The sequence below is a fragment of the Mytilus trossulus genome, chromosome 10 (assembly GCF_036588685.1).
Source record: "Mytilus trossulus isolate FHL-02 chromosome 10, PNRI_Mtr1.1.1.hap1, whole genome shotgun sequence".
In the NCBI taxonomy this organism is placed as follows: Eukaryota; Metazoa; Mollusca; class Bivalvia; order Mytilida; family Mytilidae; genus Mytilus; species Mytilus trossulus.
The window spans coordinates 17,092,467-17,113,515 of NC_086382.1; the positions used below are offsets into that span (position 1 = coordinate 17,092,467).

Sequence of the window (21,049 nt, forward strand, 5' to 3'; positions counted from 1 at the left end):
TATCTCAGGACACTATTCAGGTAAATTACTGGTTAACATTGTATCTTGGCTCCTAAAGGGATGCTATATCTCAGGACACCATTCAGTTAAGTTACTGGTTAACATTGTATCTTGGTTCATATAGGGATGCCATACCTCAGGACACTATTCAGGTAAATTACTGGTTAACATTGTATCTTGGTTCATGTAGGGATGCTATTTCTCAGGATACCATTCAGTTAAGTTACTGGTTAACATTATATCTTGGTTCATATAGGGATGCCACATCTCAGGACACTATTCAGGTAAATTACGGGTTAACATTGTATCTTGGTTCATGTAGGGATGCTATTTCTCAGGATACCATTCAGTTAAGTTACTGGTTAACATTGTATCTTGGTTCATATAGGGATGCCATATCTCAGGACACTATTCAGTTAAGTTACTGGTTAACATTGTATCTTGGTTCATATAGGGATGCTATATCTCAGGATACCATTCAGTTTAGTTGCTGGTTAACATTGTATCTTGGCTCCTATAGGGATGCTTTATCTCAGGATACCATTCAGTTAAGTTGCTGGTTAACATTGTATCTTGGCTCCTATAGGGATGCTATATCTCAGGATACCATTCAGTTAAGTTACTGGTTAACGTTGTATCTTGGTTCATATATAGGGATGCTACATCTCAGGACACCATTCAGTTAAGTTACTGGTTAACATTGTATCTTGGTTCATATAGGGATGCTATATCTCAGGATACCATTCAGTTTAGTTGCTGGTTAACATTGTATCTTGGCTCCTATAGGGATGCTATATCTCAGGATACCATTCAGTTAAGTTACTGGTTAACATTGTATCTTGGTTCATATAGGGATGCTATATCTCAGGACACCATTCAGTTAAGTAACTGGTTAACATTGTATCTTGGCTCATATAGGGATGCTATATCTCAGGAAACCATTCAGGTAAGTTACTGGTTAACATTGTATCTTGGTTCATATAGGGATGCTATATCTCAGGACACCATTCAGTTAAGTAACTGGTTAACATTGTATCTTGGTTCATATAGGGATGCTATATCTCAGGATACCATTCAGGTAAGTTACTGGTTAACATTGTATCTTGGTTCATATAGGGATGCCACATCTCAGGACACTATTCAGGTAAATTACTGGTTAACATTGTATCTTGGTTCATGTAGGGATGCTATTTCTCAGGATACCATTCAGTTAAGTTACTGGTTAACATTGTATCTTGGTTCATATAGGGATGCCATATCTCAGGACACTATTCAGGTAAATTACTGGTTAACATTGTATCTTGGCTCGTATAGGGATGCTATATCTCAGGATACCATTCAGTTAAGTTGCTGGTTAACATTGTATCTTGGCTCCTATAGGGATGCTATATCTCAGGATACCATTCAGTTAAGTTACTGGTTAACGTTGTATCTTGGTTCATATATAGGGATGCTATATCTCAGGACACCATTCAGTTAAGTTACTGGTTAACATTGTATCTTGGTTCATATAGGGATGCTATATCTCAGGATACCATTCAGTTTAGTTGCTGGTTAACATTGTATCTTGGCTCCTATAGGGATGCTATATCTCAGGATACCATTCAGTTAAGTTACTGGTTAACATTGTATCTTGGTTCATATAGGGATGCTATATATCAGGACACCATTCAGTTAAGTAACTGGTTAACATTGTATCTTGGTTCATATAGGGATGCTATATCTCAGGACACCATTCAGTTAAGTAACTGGTTAACATTGTATCTTGGTTCATATAGGGATGCTATATCTCAGGATACCATTCAGGTAAGTTACTGGTTAACATTGTATCTTGGTTCATATAGGGATGCTATATCTCAGGATACCATTCAGTTAAGTTACTGGTTAACATTGTATCTTGGTTCATATAGGGATGCTATATCTCAGGATACCATTCAGTTTAGTTGCTGGTAAACATTGTATCTTGGCTCCTATAGGGATGCTTTTATAAGTTATATGGTTCGCTACTGACCCCCTAAGGATCCATAGAGGGTAAGTAAAATTCATAGGGGGTGAGGCCGGAGGCCGAGTCCCCTATGGATTTTATTCACCCTCTATGGATCTGTAGGCGGTCAGTAGTTAACCGTATAACGAATTTATCGCACGCTAGACTTTTTCTGCTGCGTTTTGTTGTAAAATAATCAACGAAACATAACAACATTAATATATGACGTCACCATTACCGCGTCACGAACCCCCTATGAAACTTACTAACCCCCTATGAGTCACCACTTACGGCGTTAAACCAATCACAACGTGATAATTTACCCGTGGTGCGATAAATCTCAGGATCATTCAGTTAAGTTACTGGTTAACATTGTATCTTGGCTAATATAGGGATGCTATATCTCAGGATACCATTCAGTTAAGTTACTGGTTAACATTGGATCTTGGTTCATATAGGGATGCTATATCTCAGGATACCATTCAGTTAAGTTACTGGTTAACATTGTATCTTGGTTCATATAGGGATGCCATATCTCAGGACACCATTCAGTTAAGTAACTGGTTAACATTGTATCTTGGTTCATATAGGGATGATATATCTCAGGACACCATTCAGTTAAGTAACTGGTTAACATTGTATCTTGGTTCATATAGGGATGCTATATCTCAGGATACCATTCAGTTAAGTTACTGGTTAACATTGTATCTTGGTTCATATAGGGATGCTATATCTCAGGATACCATTCAGTTAAGTAACTGGTTAACATTGTATCTTGGTTCATATAGGGATGCTATATCTCAGGACACCATTCAGTTAAGTAACTGGTTTACATTGTATCTTGGTTCATAAAGGGATGCCACATCTCAGGACACTATTCAGGTAAATTACTGGTTAACATTGTATCTTGGTTCATATAGGGATGCTATATCTCAGGATACCATTCAGTTAAGTAACTGGTTAACATTGTATCTTGGTTCATATAGGGATGCTATATCTCAGGATACCATTCAGTTAAGTTACTGGTTAACATTGTATCTTGGCTCCTATGGGGATGCTATATCTCAGGACACCATTCAGTTAAGTTACTGGTTAACATTGTATCTTGGTTCATATAGGGATGCTATATCTCAGGACACCATTCAGGTTAGTTACTGGTTAACACTGTATCTTGGTTCATATAGGGATGCTATATCTCAGGACACCATTTTGTTAAGTTACTGGTTAACATTGTATCTTGGCTCCTATAGAGATGCTATATCTCAGGATACCATTCAGTTAAGTTACTGGTTAACATTGTATCTTGGCTCCTATAGGGATGCCATATCTCAGGATACCATTCAGTTAAGTTACTGGTTAACATTGTATCTTGGTTCATATAGGGATGCCACATCTCAGGACACTATTCAGGTAAGTTACTGGTTAACATTGTATCTTGGTTCATATAGGGATGCTATATCTCAGGACACCATTCAGGTAAGTTACTGGTTAACATTGTATCTTGGCTCCTATAGGGATGCTATATCTCAGGATACCATTCAGTTAAGTTACTGGTTAACATTGTATCTTGGTTCATATAGGGATGCCACATCTCAGGACACTATTCAGGTAAGTTACTGGTTAACATTGTATCTTGGTTCATATAGGGATGCTATATCGCAGGATACCATTCGGTAAATTACTGGTTAACATTGTATCTTGGTTCATATAGGGATGCCATATCTCAGGACACCATTTAGGTAAGTTACTGGTTAACATTGTATCTTGGCTAATATAGGGATGCTTTATCTCAGGATACCATTCAGTTAAGTTACTGGTTAACATTGTATCTTGGTTCCTATAGGGATGCTATATCTCAGGATACCATTCAGGTAAGTTACTGGTTAATATTGTATCTTGGCTCATATAGGGATGCTATATCTCAGGATACCATTCAGTTAAGTAACTGGTTAACATTGTATCTTGGTTCATATAGGGATGCTATATCTCAGGATACCATTCAGTTAAGTTACTGGTTAACATTGTATCTTGGTTCATATAGGGATGCTATATCTCAGGATACCATTCAGTTAAGTTACTGGTTAACATTGTATCTTGGTTCATATAGGGATGCTATATCTCAGGACACCATTCAGTTAAGTAACTGGTTAACATTGTATCTTGGTTCATATAGGGATGCTATATCTCAGGATACCATTCAGTTAAGTTACTGGTTTACATTGTATCTTGGTTCATATAGGGATGCTATATCTCAGGATACCATTCAGTTAAGTTACTGGTTAACATTGTATCTTGGCTAATATAGGGATGCTATATCTCAGGATACCATTCAGTTAAGTTACTGGTTAACATTGGATCTTGTTTCATATAGGGATGCTAAATCTCAGGATACCATTCAGTTAAGTTACTGGTTAACATTGTATCTTGGTTCATATAGGGATGCTATATCTCAGGATACCATTCAGTTTAGTTGCTGGTAAACATTGTATCTTGGCTCCTATAGGGATGCTTTTATAAGTTATATGGTTCGCTACTGACCCCCTAAGGATCCATAGAGGGTAAGTAAAATTCATAGGGGGTGAGGCCGGAGGCCGAGTCCCCTATGGATTTTATTCACCCTCTATGGATCTGTAGGCGGTCAGTAGTTAACCGTATAACGAATTTATCGCACGCTAGACTTTTTCTGCTGCGTTTTGTTGTAAAATAATCAACGAAACATAACAACATTAATATATGACGTCACCATTACCGCGTCACGAACCCCCTATGAAACTTACTAACCCCCTATGAGTCACCACTTACGGCGTTAAACCAATCACAACGTGATAATTTACCCGTGGTGCGATAAATCTCAGGATCATTCAGTTAAGTTACTGGTTAACATTGTATCTTGGCTAATATAGGGATGCTATATCTCAGGATACCATTCAGTTAAGTTACTGGTTAACATTGGATCTTGGTTCATATAGGGATGCTATATCTCAGGATACCATTCAGTTAAGTTACTGGTTAACATTGTATCTTGGTTCATATAGGGATGCCATATCTCAGGACACCATTCAGTTAAGTAACTGGTTAACATTGTATCTTGGTTCATATAGGGATGATATATCTCAGGACACCATTCAGTTAAGTAACTGGTTAACATTGTATCTTGGTTCCTATAGGGATGCTATATCTCAGGATACCATTCAGGTAAGTTACTGGTTAATATTGTATCTTGGCTCATATAGGGATGCTATATCTCAGGATACCATTCAGTTAAGTAACTGGTTAACATTGTATCTTGGTTCATATAGGGATGCTATATCTCAGGATACCATTCAGTTAAGTTACTGGTTAACATTGTATCTTGGTTCATATAGGGATGCTATATCTCAGGATACCATTCAGTTAAGTTACTGGTTAACATTGTATCTTGGTTCATATAGGGATGCTATATCTCAGGACACCATTCAGTTAAGTAACTGGTTAACATTGTATCTTGGTTCATATAGGGATGCTATATCTCAGGATACCATTCAGTTAAGTTACTGGTTTACATTGTATCTTGGTTCATATAGGGATGCTATATCTCAGGATACCATTCAGTTAAGTTACTGGTTAACATTGTATCTTGGCTAATATAGGGATGCTATATCTCAGGATACCATTCAGTTAAGTTACTGGTTAACATTGGATCTTGTTTCATATAGGGATGCTAAATCTCAGGATACCATTCAGTTAAGTTACTGGTTAACATTGTATCTTGGTTCATATAGGGATGCTATATCTCAGGATACCATTCAGTTAAGTAACTGGTTAACATTGTATCTTGGCTAATATAGGGATGCTATATCTCAGGATACCATTCAGTTAAGTTACTGGTTAACATTGGATCTTGGTTCATATAGGGATGCTATATCTCAGGATACCATTCAGTTAAAGTCATAAGAAACCTCAAATCAAAAAAAATAATGCATATGTTTTTTATAACTCAATGGATAGTTTTCATTGTAAAACTTATGTACATATACTTTTTTCTGAAGAAAATTCTTTAATTTATTCACATTTAGAAGAAGTTTACTATATTTGAATTGCTTCCTTCCAGCAAGCTATTCCCCCGATATATTTTCCGTATGCAAGGTGAACTCACTGTGACCCATCTCTTAAAAATCCGGTGACCACAATACGCATGGATGTCCTTAAAATAAACTATTATCTGAGTTTACATGTTAAACACGTGCTCAAATTCCATGCTTTTTTGTTTATTTTTCGTCAATTGTTGACAAACAGGTGACAATCGTTAAACTTCGGCTTCAAACACGAACTTTAATTACCTGCCATATTTTCACAACAACACTGACAGATTGAAAAAAAAAATTGACGATTATACGAAATTTACACGAAAAAAATGATAAATTCGAGCACAGAAGACTAAGTTTATGATGTTTGTATGCATTGGTTTAAGAATTGGAAGAACATTATTTTTCACCGGTCACTCGTTTCTTATGACTTTAAGTAACTGGTTAACATTGTATCTTGGCTAATATAGGGATGCTATATCTCAGGATACCATTCAGTTAAGTGACTGGGTAACATTGTATCTTGGTTCATATAGGGATGATATATCTCAGGACACCATTCAGTTAAGTAACTGGTTAACATTGTATCTTGGTTCATATAGGGATGCTATATCTCAGGATACCATTCAGTTAAGTTACTGGTTAACATTGTATCTTGGTTCATATAGGGATGCTATATCTCAGGATACCATTCAGTTAAGTAACTGGTTAACATTGTATCTTGGTTCATATAGGGATGCTATATCTCAGGACACCATTCAGTTAAGTAACTGGTTAACATTGTATCTTGGTTCATAAAGGGATGCCACATCTCAGGACACTATTCAGGTAAATTACTGGTTAACATTGTATCTTGGTTCATATAGGGATGCTATATCTCAGGATACCATTCAGTTAAGTAACTGGTTAACATTGTATCTTGGTTCATATAGGGATGCTATATCTCAGGATACCATTCAGTTAAGTTACTGGTTAACATTGTATCTTGGCTCCTATAGGGATGCTATATCTCAGGACACCATTCAGTTAAGTTACTGGTTAACATTGTATCTTGGTTCATATAGGGATGCTATATCTCAGGACACCATTCAGGTAAGTTACTGGTTAACACTGTTTCTTGGTTCATATAGGGATGCTATATCTCAGGACACCATTTTGTTAAGTTACTGGTTAACATTGTATCTTGGCTCCTATAGAGATGCTATATCTCAGGATACCATTCAGTTAAGTTACTGGTTAACATTGTATCTTGGCTCCTATAGGGATGCCATATCTCAGGATACCATTCAGTTAAGTTACTGGTTAACATTGTATCTTGGTTCATATAGGGATGCCACATCTCAGGACACTATTCAGGTAAGTTACTGGTTAACATTGTATCTTGGTTCATATAGGGATGCTATATCTCAGGACACCATTCAGGTAAGTTACTGGTTAACATTGTATCTTGGCTCCTATAGGGATGCTATATCTCAGGATACCATTCAGTTAAGTTACTGGTTAACATTGTATCTTGGTTCATATAGGGATGCCACATCTCAGGACACTATTCAGGTAAGTTACTGGTTAACATTGTATCTTGGTTCATATAGGGATGCTATATCTCAGGATACCATTCGGTAAATTACTGGTTAACATTGTATCTTGGTTCATATAGGGATGCCATATCTCAGGACACCATTTAGGTAAGTTACTGGTTAACATTGTATCTTGGCTAATATAGGGATGCTTTATCTCAGGATACCATTCAGTTAAGTTACTGGTTAACATTGTATCTTGGTTCCTATAGGGATGCTATATCTCAGGGCACCATTCAGGTAAATTACTGGTTAACATTGGATCTTGGTTCATTTAGGGATGCTATATCTCAGGATACCATTCAGTTAAGTAACTGGTTAACATTGTATCTTGGTTCATATAGGGATGCTATATCTCAGGATACCATTCAGTTAAGTTACTGGTTACCATTGTATCTTGGTTCATATAGGGATGCTATATCTCAGGATACCATTCAGTTAAGTTACTGGTTAACATTGTATCTTGGTTCATATAGGGATGCTATATCTCAGGACACCATTCAGTTAAGTAACTGGTTAACATTGTATCTTGGTTCCTATAGGGATGCTATATCTCAGGATTCCATTCAGTTAAGTTACTGGTTAACATTGTATCTTGGCTAATATAGGGATGCTATATCTCAGGATACCATTCAGTTAAGTTACTGGTTAACATTGGATCTTGTTTCATATAGGGATGCTAAATCTCAGGATACCATTCAGTTAAGTTAATGGTTAACATTGTATCTTGGTTCATATAGGGATGCTTTATCTCAGGAGACCATTCAGTTAAGTAACTGGTTAACATTGTATCTTGGTTCATATAGGGATGCTATATATCTCAGGATACCATTCAGTTAAGTTACTGGTTAACATTGTATCTTGGTTCATATAGGGATGCTATATCTCAGGATACCATTCAGTCAAGTTACTGGTTAACATTGTATCTTGGTTCATATAGGGATGCTATATCTCAGGATACCATTCAGGAAAGTTACTGGTTAACATTGTATCTTGGTTCATATAGGGATGCTATATCTCAGGATACCATTCAGTTAAGTAACTGGTTAACATTGTATCTTGGTTCATATAGGGATGCTATATCTCAGGATACCATTCAGGTAAGTTACTGGTTAACATTGTATCTTGGTTCATATAGGGATGCTATATCTCAGGACACCATTCAGTTAAGTTACTGGTTAACATTGTATCTTGGTTCATATAGGGATGCTATATCTCAGGACACCATTCAGTTAAGTTACTGGTTAACATTGTATCTTGGTTCATATAGGGATGCTATATCTCAGGATACCATTCAGGTAAGTAACTGGTTAACATTGTATCTTGGTTCATATAGGGAAGCTATATCTCAGGATACCATTCAGTTACTGTGCTTATCCAGTGACCTTTGGGTATCACATTAGCAAAGACTAAAACAGTTTACCAAATTGCAGTTAGATTTCTACTCCAACTAACTGATCAACTGGTAAAATATTTTAGCAGATTGCTCAAGTGAAATGTTGTTAGTAAGAAGTGAGTGCTGTAAATTAAAAAGTTATACTTACCATCCAGAACTAGTTAGTTGATACCTTTTCAATTATTTTTAACAAAAATAATATCTTACTATAGTATGAGTCACTGAATAAAAAGGTCTAATTTTGACATGGAAACTTCTATCATAAATAAATATTATCAATGAATAGTTCAAAACATTGTTTTGTAGGTGTATATTTTATAGCTTTGTCTTCTAAGAGAAAGTTATTGTGCAATTGTGATTCGAAAAATATTTTCTATACAAATTACTGATCTGCTGGCAATAAAGGGAAATAATTTACATTACTGATAATCATCAAAATTTTGTTCTGTCTGACAAATATCAAATTTCCCCATTTAATTTGTTTGTAACATTATTTCTGTGATTTCAACTTCATACTAATTTGGCATTACATTTTTTTTATTCTAGTCGTATTGATGAATCTTTTGTAGGCAAAATCATAAGCCTGGTATGTACCATTGATTAAAGTTTTAGTGTACATTTGAACTCAATATAAATTATTTCCCTTTAATGCCAGCAGATCAGTAATTTGTATAGAAAATGTTATTCGAATCACAATTGCACAATAGCTTTATCTTAGAAGACAAAGCTATAAAATATACACCTACAAAACAATGTTTTGAACTATTCATTTATTGTTTGTTCTATTTTTGTTTTACAGCACTCACTTCTGACTAACATTTCACTTAAGCAATCTGCTAAAATATTTTACCAGTTCATCAGTTAATCCGAGTAGAAATCTAACTGCAATTTGGGTAAACTGTTTTAGTCTTTGCTAATGTGATACCCCAAAGGTCACTGGATAAGCACTGTAAGTTACTGGTTAACATTGTATCTTGGTTCATATAGGGATGCCATATCTCAGGATACCATTCAGTTAAGTTACTGGTTAACATTGTATCTTGGTTCATATAGGGATGCTATATCTCAGGATACCATTCAGTTAAGTTGCTGGTTAACATTGTATCTTGGTTCATATAGGGATGCTATATCTCAGGACACCATTCAGTTAAGTAACTGGTTAACATTGTATCTTGGTTCATATAGGGATGCTTTATCTCAGGATACCATTCAGGTAAGTTACTGGTTAACATTGTATCTTGGCTCATATAGGGATGCTATATCTCAGGATACCATTCAGGTAAGTTACTGGTTAACATTGTATCTTGGCTCATATAGGGATGCTATATCTCAGGATACCATTCAGTTAAGTAACTGGTTAACATTGTATCTTGGTTCATATAGGGATGCTATATCTCAGGACACCATTCAGTTAAGTTGCTGGTTAACATTGTATCTTGGTTCATATAGGGATGCTATATCTCAGGACACCATTCAGTTAAGTTGCTGGTTAACATTGTATCTTGGTTCATATAGGGATGCTATATCTCAGGACACCATTCAGTTAAGTAACTGGTTAACATTGTATCTTGGTTCATATAGGGATGCTATATCTCAGATAACCATTCAGGTAAGTTACTGGTTAACATTGTATCTTGGCTCATATAGGGATGCCATATCTCAGGATACCATTCAGTTAAGCTACTGGTTAACATTGTATCTTGGTTCATATAGGGATGCTTTATCTCAGGATACCATTCAGGTAAGTTACTGGTTAACATTGTATCTTGGCTCATATAGGGATGCTATATCTCAGGATACCATTCAGTTAAGAAACTGGTTAACATTGTATCTTGGTTCATATAGGGATGCTATATCTCAGGATACCATTCAGTTAAGTTACTGGTTAACATTGTATCTTGGTTCATAAAGGGATGCTATATCTCAGGATACCATTCAGTTAAGTTACTGGTTAACATTGTGTCTTGGTTCATATAGGGATGCTATATCTCAGGACACCATTCAGGTAAGTTACTGGTTAGCATTGTATCTTGGCTCATATAGGGATGCCATATCTCAGGATACCATTCAGTTAAGTAACTGGTTAACATTGTATCTTGGTTCATATAGGGGTGCTTTATCTCAGGATACCTTTCAGGTAAGTTACTGGTTAACATTGTATCTTGGCTCATATAGGGATGCTATATCTCAGGATACCATTCAGGTAAGTTACTGGTTAACATTGTATTTTGGCTCATATAGGGATGCTATATCTCAGGATACCATTCAGTTAAGTAACTGGTTAACATTGTATCTTGGTTCATATAGGGATGCTATATCTCAGGACACCATTCAGTTAAGTTGCTGGTTAACATTGTATCTTGGTTCATATAGGGATGCTATATCTCAGGACACCATTCAGTTAAGTAACTGGTTAACATTGTATCTTGGTTCATATAGGGATGCTATATCTCAGGACACCATTCAGGTAAGTTACTGGTTAACATTGTATCTTGGCTCATATAGGGATGCCATATCTCAGGATACCATTCAGTTAAGCTACTGGTTAACATTGTATCTTGGTTCATATAGGGATGCTTTATCTCAGGATACCATTCAGGTAAGTTACTGGTTAACATTGTATCTTGGCTCATATAGGGATGCTTTATCTCAGGATACCATTCAGTTAAGTAACTGGTTAACATTGTATCTTGGTTCATATAGGGATGCTATATCTCAGGACACCATTCAGTTAAGTAACTGGTTAACATTGTATCTTGGTTCATATAGGGATGCTATATCTCAGGACACCATTCAGGTAAGTTACTGGTTAACATTGTATCTTGGCTCATATAGGGATGCCATATCTCAGGATACCATTCAGTTAAGCTACTGGTTAACATTGTATCTTGGTTCATATAGGGATGCTTTATCTCAGGATACCATTCAGGTAAGTTACTGGTTAACATTGTATCTTGGCTCATATAGGGATGCTATATCTCAGGATACCATTCAGTTAAGTAACTGGTTAACATTGTATCTTGGTTCATATAGGGATGCTATATCTCAGGACACCATTCAGTTAAGTTGCTGGTTAACATTGTATCTTGGTTCATATAGGGATGCTATATCTCAGGACACCATTCAGTTAAGTAACTGGTTAACATTGTATCTTGGTTTATATAGGGATGCTATATCTCAGGACACCATTCAGGTAAGTTACTGGTTAACATTGTATCTTGGCTCATATAGGGATGACATATCTCAGGATACCATTCAGTTAAGCTACTGGTTAACATTGTATCTTGGTTCATATAGGGATGCTTTATCTCAGGATACCATTCAGGTAAGTTACTGGTTAACATTGTATCTTGGCTCATATAGGGATGCTTTATCTCAGGATACCATTCAGTTAAGTAACTGGTTAACATTGTATCTTGGTTCATATAGGGATGCTATATCTCAGGACACCATTCAGTTAAGTAACTGGTTAACATTGTATCTTGGTTCATATAGGGATGCTATATCTCAGGACACCATTCAGGTAAGTTACTGGTTAACATTGTATCTTGGCTCATATAGGGATGCCATATCTCAGGATACCATTCAGTTAAGCTACTGGTTAACATTGTATCTTGGTTCATATAGGGATGCTTTATCTCAGGATACCATTCAGGTAAGTTACTGGTTAACATTGTATCTTGGCTCATATAGGGATGCTTTATCTCAGGATACCATTCAGTTAAGTAACTGGTTAACATTGTATCTTGGTTCATATAGGGATGCTATATCTCAGGACACCATTCAGTTAAGTAACTGGTTAACATTGTATCTTGGTTCATATAGGGATGCTATATCTCAGGACACCATTCAGGTAAGTTACTGGTTAACATTGTATCTTGGCTCATATAGGGATGCCATATCTCAGGATACCATTCAGTTAAGCTACTGGTTAACATTGTATCTTGGTTCATATAGGGATGCTTTATCTCAGGATACCATTCAGGTAAGTTACTGGTTAACATTGTATCTTGGCTCATATAGGGATGCTATATCTCAGGATACCATTCAGTTAAGTAACTGGTTAACATTGTATCTTGGTTCATATAGGGATGCTATATCTCAGGACACCATTCAGTTAAGTTGCTGGTTAACATTGTATCTTGGTTCATATAGGGATGCTATATCTCAGGACACCATTCAGTTAAGTAACTGGTTAACATTGTATCTTGGTTTATATAGGGATGCTATATCTCAGGACACCATTCAGGTAAGTTACTGGTTAACATTGTATCTTGGCTCATATAGGGATGACATATCTCAGGATACCATTCAGTTAAGCTACTGGTTAACATTGTATCTTGGTTCATATAGGGATGCTTTATCTCAGGATACCATTCAGGTAAGTTACTGGTTAACATTGTATCTTGGCTCATATAGGGATGCTTTATCTCAGGATACCATTCAGTTAAGTAACTGGTTAACATTGTATCTTGGTTCATATAGGGATGCTATATCTCAGGACACCATTCAGTTAAGTAACTGGTTAACATTGTATCTTGGTTCATATAGGGATGCTATATCTCAGGACACCATTCAGTTAAGTTACTGGTTAACATTGTATCTTGGCTCATATAGGGATGCCATATCTCAGGATACCATTCAGTTAAGCTACTGGTTAACATTGTATCTTGGTTCATATAGGGATGCTTTATCTCAGGATACCATTCAGGTAAGTTACTGGTTAACATTGTATCTTGGCTCATATAGGGATGCTATATCTCAGGATACCATTCAGTTAAGTAACTGGTTAACATTGTATCTTGGTTCATATAGGGATGCTATATCTCAGGATACCATTCAGTTAAGTTACTGGTTAACATTGTATCTTGGTTCATAAAGGGATGCTATATCTCAGGATACCATTCAGTTAAGTTGCTGGTTAACATTGTATCTTGGTTCATATAGGAATGCTAAATCTCAGGACACCATTCAGGTAAGTTACTGGTTAACATTGTATCTTGGCTCATATAGGGATGCCATATCTCAGGATACCATTCAGTTAAGCTACTGGTTAACATTGTATCTTGGCTCATATAGGGATGCTATATCTCAGGATACCATTCAGGTAAGTTACTGGTTAACATTGTATCGTGGTTCCTATAGGGATGCCATATCTTAGGACACCATTCAGGTAAGGTACTGGGTAATTGTAAATGGTTGTTCTGCTTGAATTTGTCAATAGGTACATGTACTCTTGAAATTATATAAAAATTTGTTACTTATGCTTGTTATGGCACCGCCTTTAGGCGGGTCGCCCTATAGTGATCAGTCTGTCGGTCCGTCTGTCTGTCCGTCCATAACACTTTCATGTCCGCTCCATATCTGGAGAACCATTATGATTTCATACTTTATACTTTACATGTATATTAACCACCACCAGAGGGCGTGTCACAATGTATGTACAACTTCCTAGGTCAAAGGTCAACGTCAAAAAAACTTTGGTTTCAGTTGACAACCCCGTGTCCTGTTGTGAAGATTGTGTCCGCTCTATATCTTGAGAACCGTTATGATTTCAAATATTATACTTGACATCCATTTTAACCAACACCAGAGGGTGTGTCATGATGTATGTACAACTTCCTAGGTCAAAGGTCAAGGTCAAAAACTTTGTTTTCAGTTGACTACCCTGTGTTTTTTGGTGAAGATTGTGTCCGCTCCATATCTAGATAACCGTTATGATTTTATATTTGATACTTAAATGATTATTAACCAACACCAGAGGGTGTGTCATGATGTATGTACAACTTCCTAGGTCAAAGGTCAAGGTCGAAAACTTTGGTTTTTGTTCACAACACTGTGTCCTGTGGTGAAGATCGTGTCCGCTTCATATCTAGATAACCGTTATGATTTCAAAGTTTATACTTGACATCCATTTTAACCACCACCAGAGGGCGTGTCATGATGTATGTACAACTTCCTAGGTCAAAGGTCAACGTCAAAAAAACTTTGGTTTCAGTTGACAACCCCGTGTCCTGTTGTGAAGATTGTGTCCGCTCTATATCTTGAGAACTGTTATGATTTTAAATATTATACTTGACATCCATTTTAACCAACACCGGAGGGTGTGTCATGATGTATGTACAACTTCCTAGGTCAAAGGTCAAGGTCGAAAACTTTGGTTTCAGTTCACAACACGGTGTCCTGTGGTGAAGATAGTGTCCGCTCCATATCTAGATAACCGTTATGATTTCAAAGTTTATACTTGACATCCATTTTAACCACCACCAGAGGGCGTGTCATGAAGTATGTACAACTTCCTAGGTCAAAGGTCAACGTCAAAAAAACTTTGGTTTCAGTTGACAACCCCGTGTCCTGTTGTGAAGATTGTGTCCGCTCTATATCTTGAGAACTGTTATGATTTTAAATATTATACTTGACATCCATTTTAACCAACACCGGAGGGTGTGTCATGATGTATGTACAACTTCCTAGGTCAAAGGTCAAGGTCGAAAACTGGTTTCAGTTCACAACACGGTGTCCTGTGGTGAAGATCGTGTCCGCTCCATATCTAGATAACCGTTATGATTTCAAAGTTTATACTTGACATCCATTTTAACCACCACCAGAGGGCGTGTCATGATCGATGTATGTACAACTTCCTAGGTCAAAGGTCAACGTAAAAAAAACTTTGGTTTCAGTTGACAACCCCGTGTCCTGTTGTGAAGATTGTGTCCGCTCTATATCTTGAGAACCGTTATGATTTCAAATATTATATTTGACATCCATTTTAACCAACACCAGAGGGTGTGTCATGATGTATGTACCACTTCCTAGGTCAAAGGTCTGTCTGTCTGTTGGTCTGTCCATCGCATTGCACAGTCCAACCCATCACAAATTTGATCCACACTATATTTTGAGAGGACAGCTGTTATTATTTCATACTTTATACCTGACAAACATTTTCAACTTAACATATATATTAACCAACACCAGAGAATGTGTCATAATGTATGCATCCTAGGTCAAAGGTCAGTCCGTCGGTCTGTCCATCTGTTCGTTGTTCTTAACAAATTGTGTCCGCTCTACCTCTCGAGAACCGTTAATATTTCATACTTTATACTTGGTGGGTCATAATATATTGAAGGCATTATTCTAAAAATATGTGACAAATATCAATTGGGCAGCACCTTTAAACATATTGTTCGAACATCAATCCATATATCCAGAAGTCACCTTAGAGTAGTCAACAATGAGTTCACATAATGCAGTCATATCACTATTATACTATGAAAGTAAGTTGAGAATATTTATCAGTTTTAACTTAAAATCTTAGATTAAAATCACACGTGAGACTATGTAATAACTTCAAATAATGCTTGATATCAGATTATCCATACAACTTATTTACCCCACGTTATTGACAGCAAGGCCTACAGAGATGGCTCCCATCTCAATGATATCTAGTTAATTCATAAACTGTCTGAAAATGGCTTATTCTGTCTGTCTCTTAATCAAGAAAGGGTGTTTATTTAGGTTTCAATTTAAGCCCCAATATAAGAAAGTAAAATTTCTAGTGGTAACTAACTCGTATTAAAAATCAGGAAATTTCAGATGACAATAACTCACAAACACTTTCACCAATTCACAAGAAACTTTGGTGAATTGTTTTTATCTATGACATTAGTTCCGGTTTTTTTTTTTTAAATATTATATATAACGTTTCAGAGTAATGTGGTTTTATTCATTAAAGGGATTTTCCACTTTTCGGACAATAACACAAAAGTGCTTTCAGCAGTTGTCATGAAAATTAGGAATTTTTGTAAATTTCTGATATGACATTAAGAAGTTATTGAACTTTATTCGTCAAAAATACAATGAGCGTATCATGCGCTCATGCTGCAGCTGTTTATTCGGTTTATAAGACTCCAAAGGATTAGGTCAACATCTTAGTCATCTTTTAACAATTATTAATGGAAACATGTCACTTGACCTGTTTGGTACAATTGCATCCAGATAGTGTATCTCTTTGTTAAATAAATAATGGGATTATTGTGGTCCAAATAGGACTTTGTTAAGGACCAATTGTTACTTGTTCAATTTTAGAAATACTTATAAATTACTGTCATGACTGTGGATTCATTTATTTTCATGGATATCAATTTTCATGGATTGCTGAAAACTTGCATATTCGTGGATATTTGATTTTGTGGTTTTGCCAATCTCTGTATATGAAGCCTATTAAAAATATTTTATTTGTTGAACATTTGAATCCAACAATTAAAAATGAATCCACAGTATAAGATACAAGTTATGGATTTAAAATAAAGCCATTTATGTTTCAGGTTAATGACATATCATATATTTTAAATGTGAGTACTACATGTCCGCAGCCACCTTTTATTCAGGAAGGACACTTCTTTCGCATTCCAGTAAATGACAATTACAGTGCAAAAATGTTGCCATTCTTTGATGAAGCATTCCAGTTTATAGGTAATATTAATTTAAAGTTAAACAATTTTCATACGATCACAAAAAAATTTGCTGTTGTATATTGCTATCATGTAGTCGGTATTTGAAGATATTTGGTTAATACTGGACAATAACTTTAGTATAAGTAATTTGAAATCTATGAAATTTAAACACAAGGTTTATCACTGCAAAAGAAAAGTTGGGATTGATTTTGGGGGTTATGGTTTGAACAGTTAAGAGAATTAAGGGCCCAATAAGGGGCCCAAATAAGCATTTTTCTAGATTAGCTGTCAACAAGATCTATAAACAGATGAGCACATAGATATTTTATTTTCTTTTATGCAAGCCTGGGCATCATCTTTGTCCTATGGAAATTTTTTCTATTGTCAACTGGCCTCTTATAGAAATTACTCCTCTTGACAGCCGTTAGTCCCAAGTTAAAATCCTCTGGCCTTTGTTAGTTTTGTATTATTTTTGTCGAGCCTGCGACTTTTGTCGCAGAAAGCTTGACAAAATGATAGTGATCTGCCGGGCGGCGTTAGCTAACTTCTTGAAAGCTTTATATTTTAGAAGGTGTAAGACCTAGATGGTCATACTTTGTATATGGATGCCTCATGTTATGAAGTTTCCGTCAGTCACATGTCCAATGTCCTTGACCTCATTTTCATGGTTCAGTGACTACTTGAAAAAAAAATTAAGATTTTTGGTAATGTTAAATTCTCTCTTATTATAAGTAATAGGATAACTATATTTGGTATATGTGTACCTTGCAAGGTTCTCATGCCGGTCAGACAGTTTTCACTTGACCTCCACCTCTTTTCATTGATGAGTGAACAAGGTTAAGTTTGGTGGTCAAGTCCATATCTCAATGTATGGAATGAGTGTTAGGTGTATATGTCTGGCTGGCAGGTGTCATCTGACCTAGACCTCATTTTCATAGTTCAGTGGTCAAAGTTAAGTTTTTGAGTTTTGGTCTTTTTTTCTTATACTTGTTGCAAGTAGTCAACTATATTTGATGTACATATGGAAATTTTATATGATCTATATGTCAGTCGCCCAGGTTTTATTTGACATTGACTTTATTTTTATTGTTCATTGCTTAGTGTTAAGTTTATGTGTTTTGGTCCGTCTTAAACTGTTAAGCAATAGGTCAATTATATTTGTTGTATGGAAGAATTGTTAACTGCCTGGCATGGTTCATCTGGGGCAATATGCGCAATTGTTTCTCCATAGGCCGTAATGGTAACGTTTTCTTCTGTTGCTCAGCCCATATCGTAAACTTGTATATGTATGATGGCTTGTTTCGAAGCTGAGACATTTTTACATATGTGGTTAAATTTTCGGGGTACAAAGTGTGATTCATTTTTCCGTAATTTAGCAAACCCCGAGTATCCTTTTGCGATGTCCCTTCTCATGGTAAAAAATCCCAATTTTAACACAATAAGTTCTTTGAAATTTTAATACTCTGAACACATTTCATAGCTCCATGGTTTTTACACATTTATTCTGTGTTCCCTAACTTTCCAAATTAACACTAATGGTTCAGCTCAGTCATTTGTTTATCATAGAAATGTGTCAAATATCACTACACAGAGATTTTTTGTTTACACGTGACTTTTGTGTTCCTCATTTCAAGGTGCATTAGGGGTATTGTCCCATATTGAAATCCATAGTTCTGATTTTTCCAAATATTTTTAGGTGATCTTCATCGGTATGACATTCTGAATAAATCTGTATTTTTGTCCATTTCTGAAAAAAATTAAAGTCCTTTCAGCACTATATGGTAATGACACTTTTATCGCTATATTCATTTATTTTTAATACAACGTGTATGTATAATTAATTTCTTCCCGTATACCTTTACTAGTCAAAACAAGGACAAAACTTCTGATGATAACCTTAAATTACAATACACAGACCCTATTAAAGCATTCTATAACATTTTCTTGTGTCTTAAGGTGCATTTTGACAGAGAAATTATGCAAAAATGTAGATTTCATAAAAAAAACACACCAAAATAACTATTCTTACTAGTGGACATCTGGTATATTATACTGTGGAAACCCCTCAAAACTACTGGGAAAGTCATTCTTATCATGTAATTAGAGTGCAATGAAGTGCAAATTTTCAAAACTTGTCTATTCACATAATTCTATTTGAGAAAAAAAGGCTTTTTACATGTATTTCAGTGAAAACCCTTTATCAGTGAGAAATCCACATGAGGTATTAAAGGAAACATTGTGACATCACACGTATTATGGCGTCATTAAATAATGACAGATCAAAATAGTGCTAAATAGAGTTTGCAGTGTTACATGAGAATCAGTTGCCGCAAAATTTAACTCCAAATGTTGAGTCGAAAAGATCAGTAACCAAGCCTTTTCATTTAATAGCAAGACCATAGCAACAGTTTTCATATAAGCATATTTCTAACATACCGACTGTAATTTCATTTGCACAATTACCATAAATAAATAATTTAGAGCTTACCTAATAAATCAAAATGCTTACCAGTTATTCAGGACTTTTTAAAACCTTTAGTTTGTCATCTCATATTAAAAAGTAATGATATGTCTGGAACTGAAAGAAGACAAAAAAATTAACTCAAACTGTGTTATCATTTAATTTAAATACATAAGTATTATTGAGAGAGAAATATCTAATTCTTGAAAGTTTTATCACAAAGAAAGAAAAATGCTTCTCCCTTGTGGCTTAGCCACCTTCATTTAAACTGTTTATATTAGAAGCAATGAGTAGTAGCTAACTAGCTTAATACATGTAGTTGAATAGCAATATTGTTTTCAAGAAGGTTTGACCCTCCCCCTTTTTCACTGAGAAATGACAATATCTTGTGTTTTGCTCGTGTGCATTAACAAAAGTAATTCGTGATTTTCTTAATACTTGTACATGGTTTTTTCTGTTTATTTGCATATGATATCTACTGACCAGGGTCAAATCATTGGATAAAAGCACATGTATAATGTATCGCACTTTACTCGTGTGAAGTGTGTTATCTCCCTTGATTATCAGCTATTCCTGTAGACCAGAGTGATAATTGCATAACAAAGACTATATTGTGTCATGTTTACTTACAATTTATTTGTATTACATGTAAGTTTTTTCTTGCCTTTTTCAATTGAATAAACAATTCATTTCGGATCTCTCAGGGGTAAACAAAGTTATGATTGTGCCTAAAAAAAGTGTTCAGCCCCGTGCAAGTAATGCATTTAAAAGTGAAAATTTTATTGAATTTTTGCTGTTCTTTATCAATAATATTTATCTGAAATCATTTATGATAACTAGGTATAAATAAAAAACTACTAACCATCATTTTAACAATTTTCTGTGGTGTACAAGGTGAAATTAGCTAAAGATATCTCTGGATCCTTCCTTACAAGATGGGGCAATATGCGCAATTGTTTCTCCATAGGCCGTAATGGTAACGTTTTCTTCTGTTGCTCAGCCCATATCGTAAACTTGTAAATGTATGATGGCTTGTTTCGAAGCTGAGACATTTTTACATATGTGGTTAAATTTTCGGGGTACGAAGTGCGATTCATTTTTCCGTAATTTATAC

At 35.6% G+C, this 21,049-nt stretch overlaps 1 protein-coding gene and 1 long non-coding RNA gene across 3 annotated transcripts in view; one reads left to right on the forward strand and one right to left on the reverse strand.

The window, feature by feature from the left end:
- Window positions 1-21,049, forward strand: part of LOC134686959 (uncharacterized) — a 59,786-nt gene that overhangs the window by 26,016 nt on the left and 12,721 nt on the right. For both annotated transcript variants that reach the window (XM_063546844.1, XM_063546843.1), the window contains exon 6: window positions 17,346-17,493. In XM_063546844.1, the coding sequence (XP_063402914.1) occupies window positions 17,346-17,493 (148 nt within the window). The remainder of the gene's footprint in view (window positions 1-17,345; window positions 17,494-21,049) is intronic.
- Window positions 18,472-21,027, reverse strand: LOC134686960 (uncharacterized). The gene is made up of 3 exons (XR_010101706.1): window positions 20,566-21,027; window positions 19,984-20,052; window positions 18,472-19,221 (listed from the first exon to the last, which is right to left on the reverse strand). It is a non-coding gene; the product is annotated as an uncharacterized LOC134686960 (long non-coding RNA).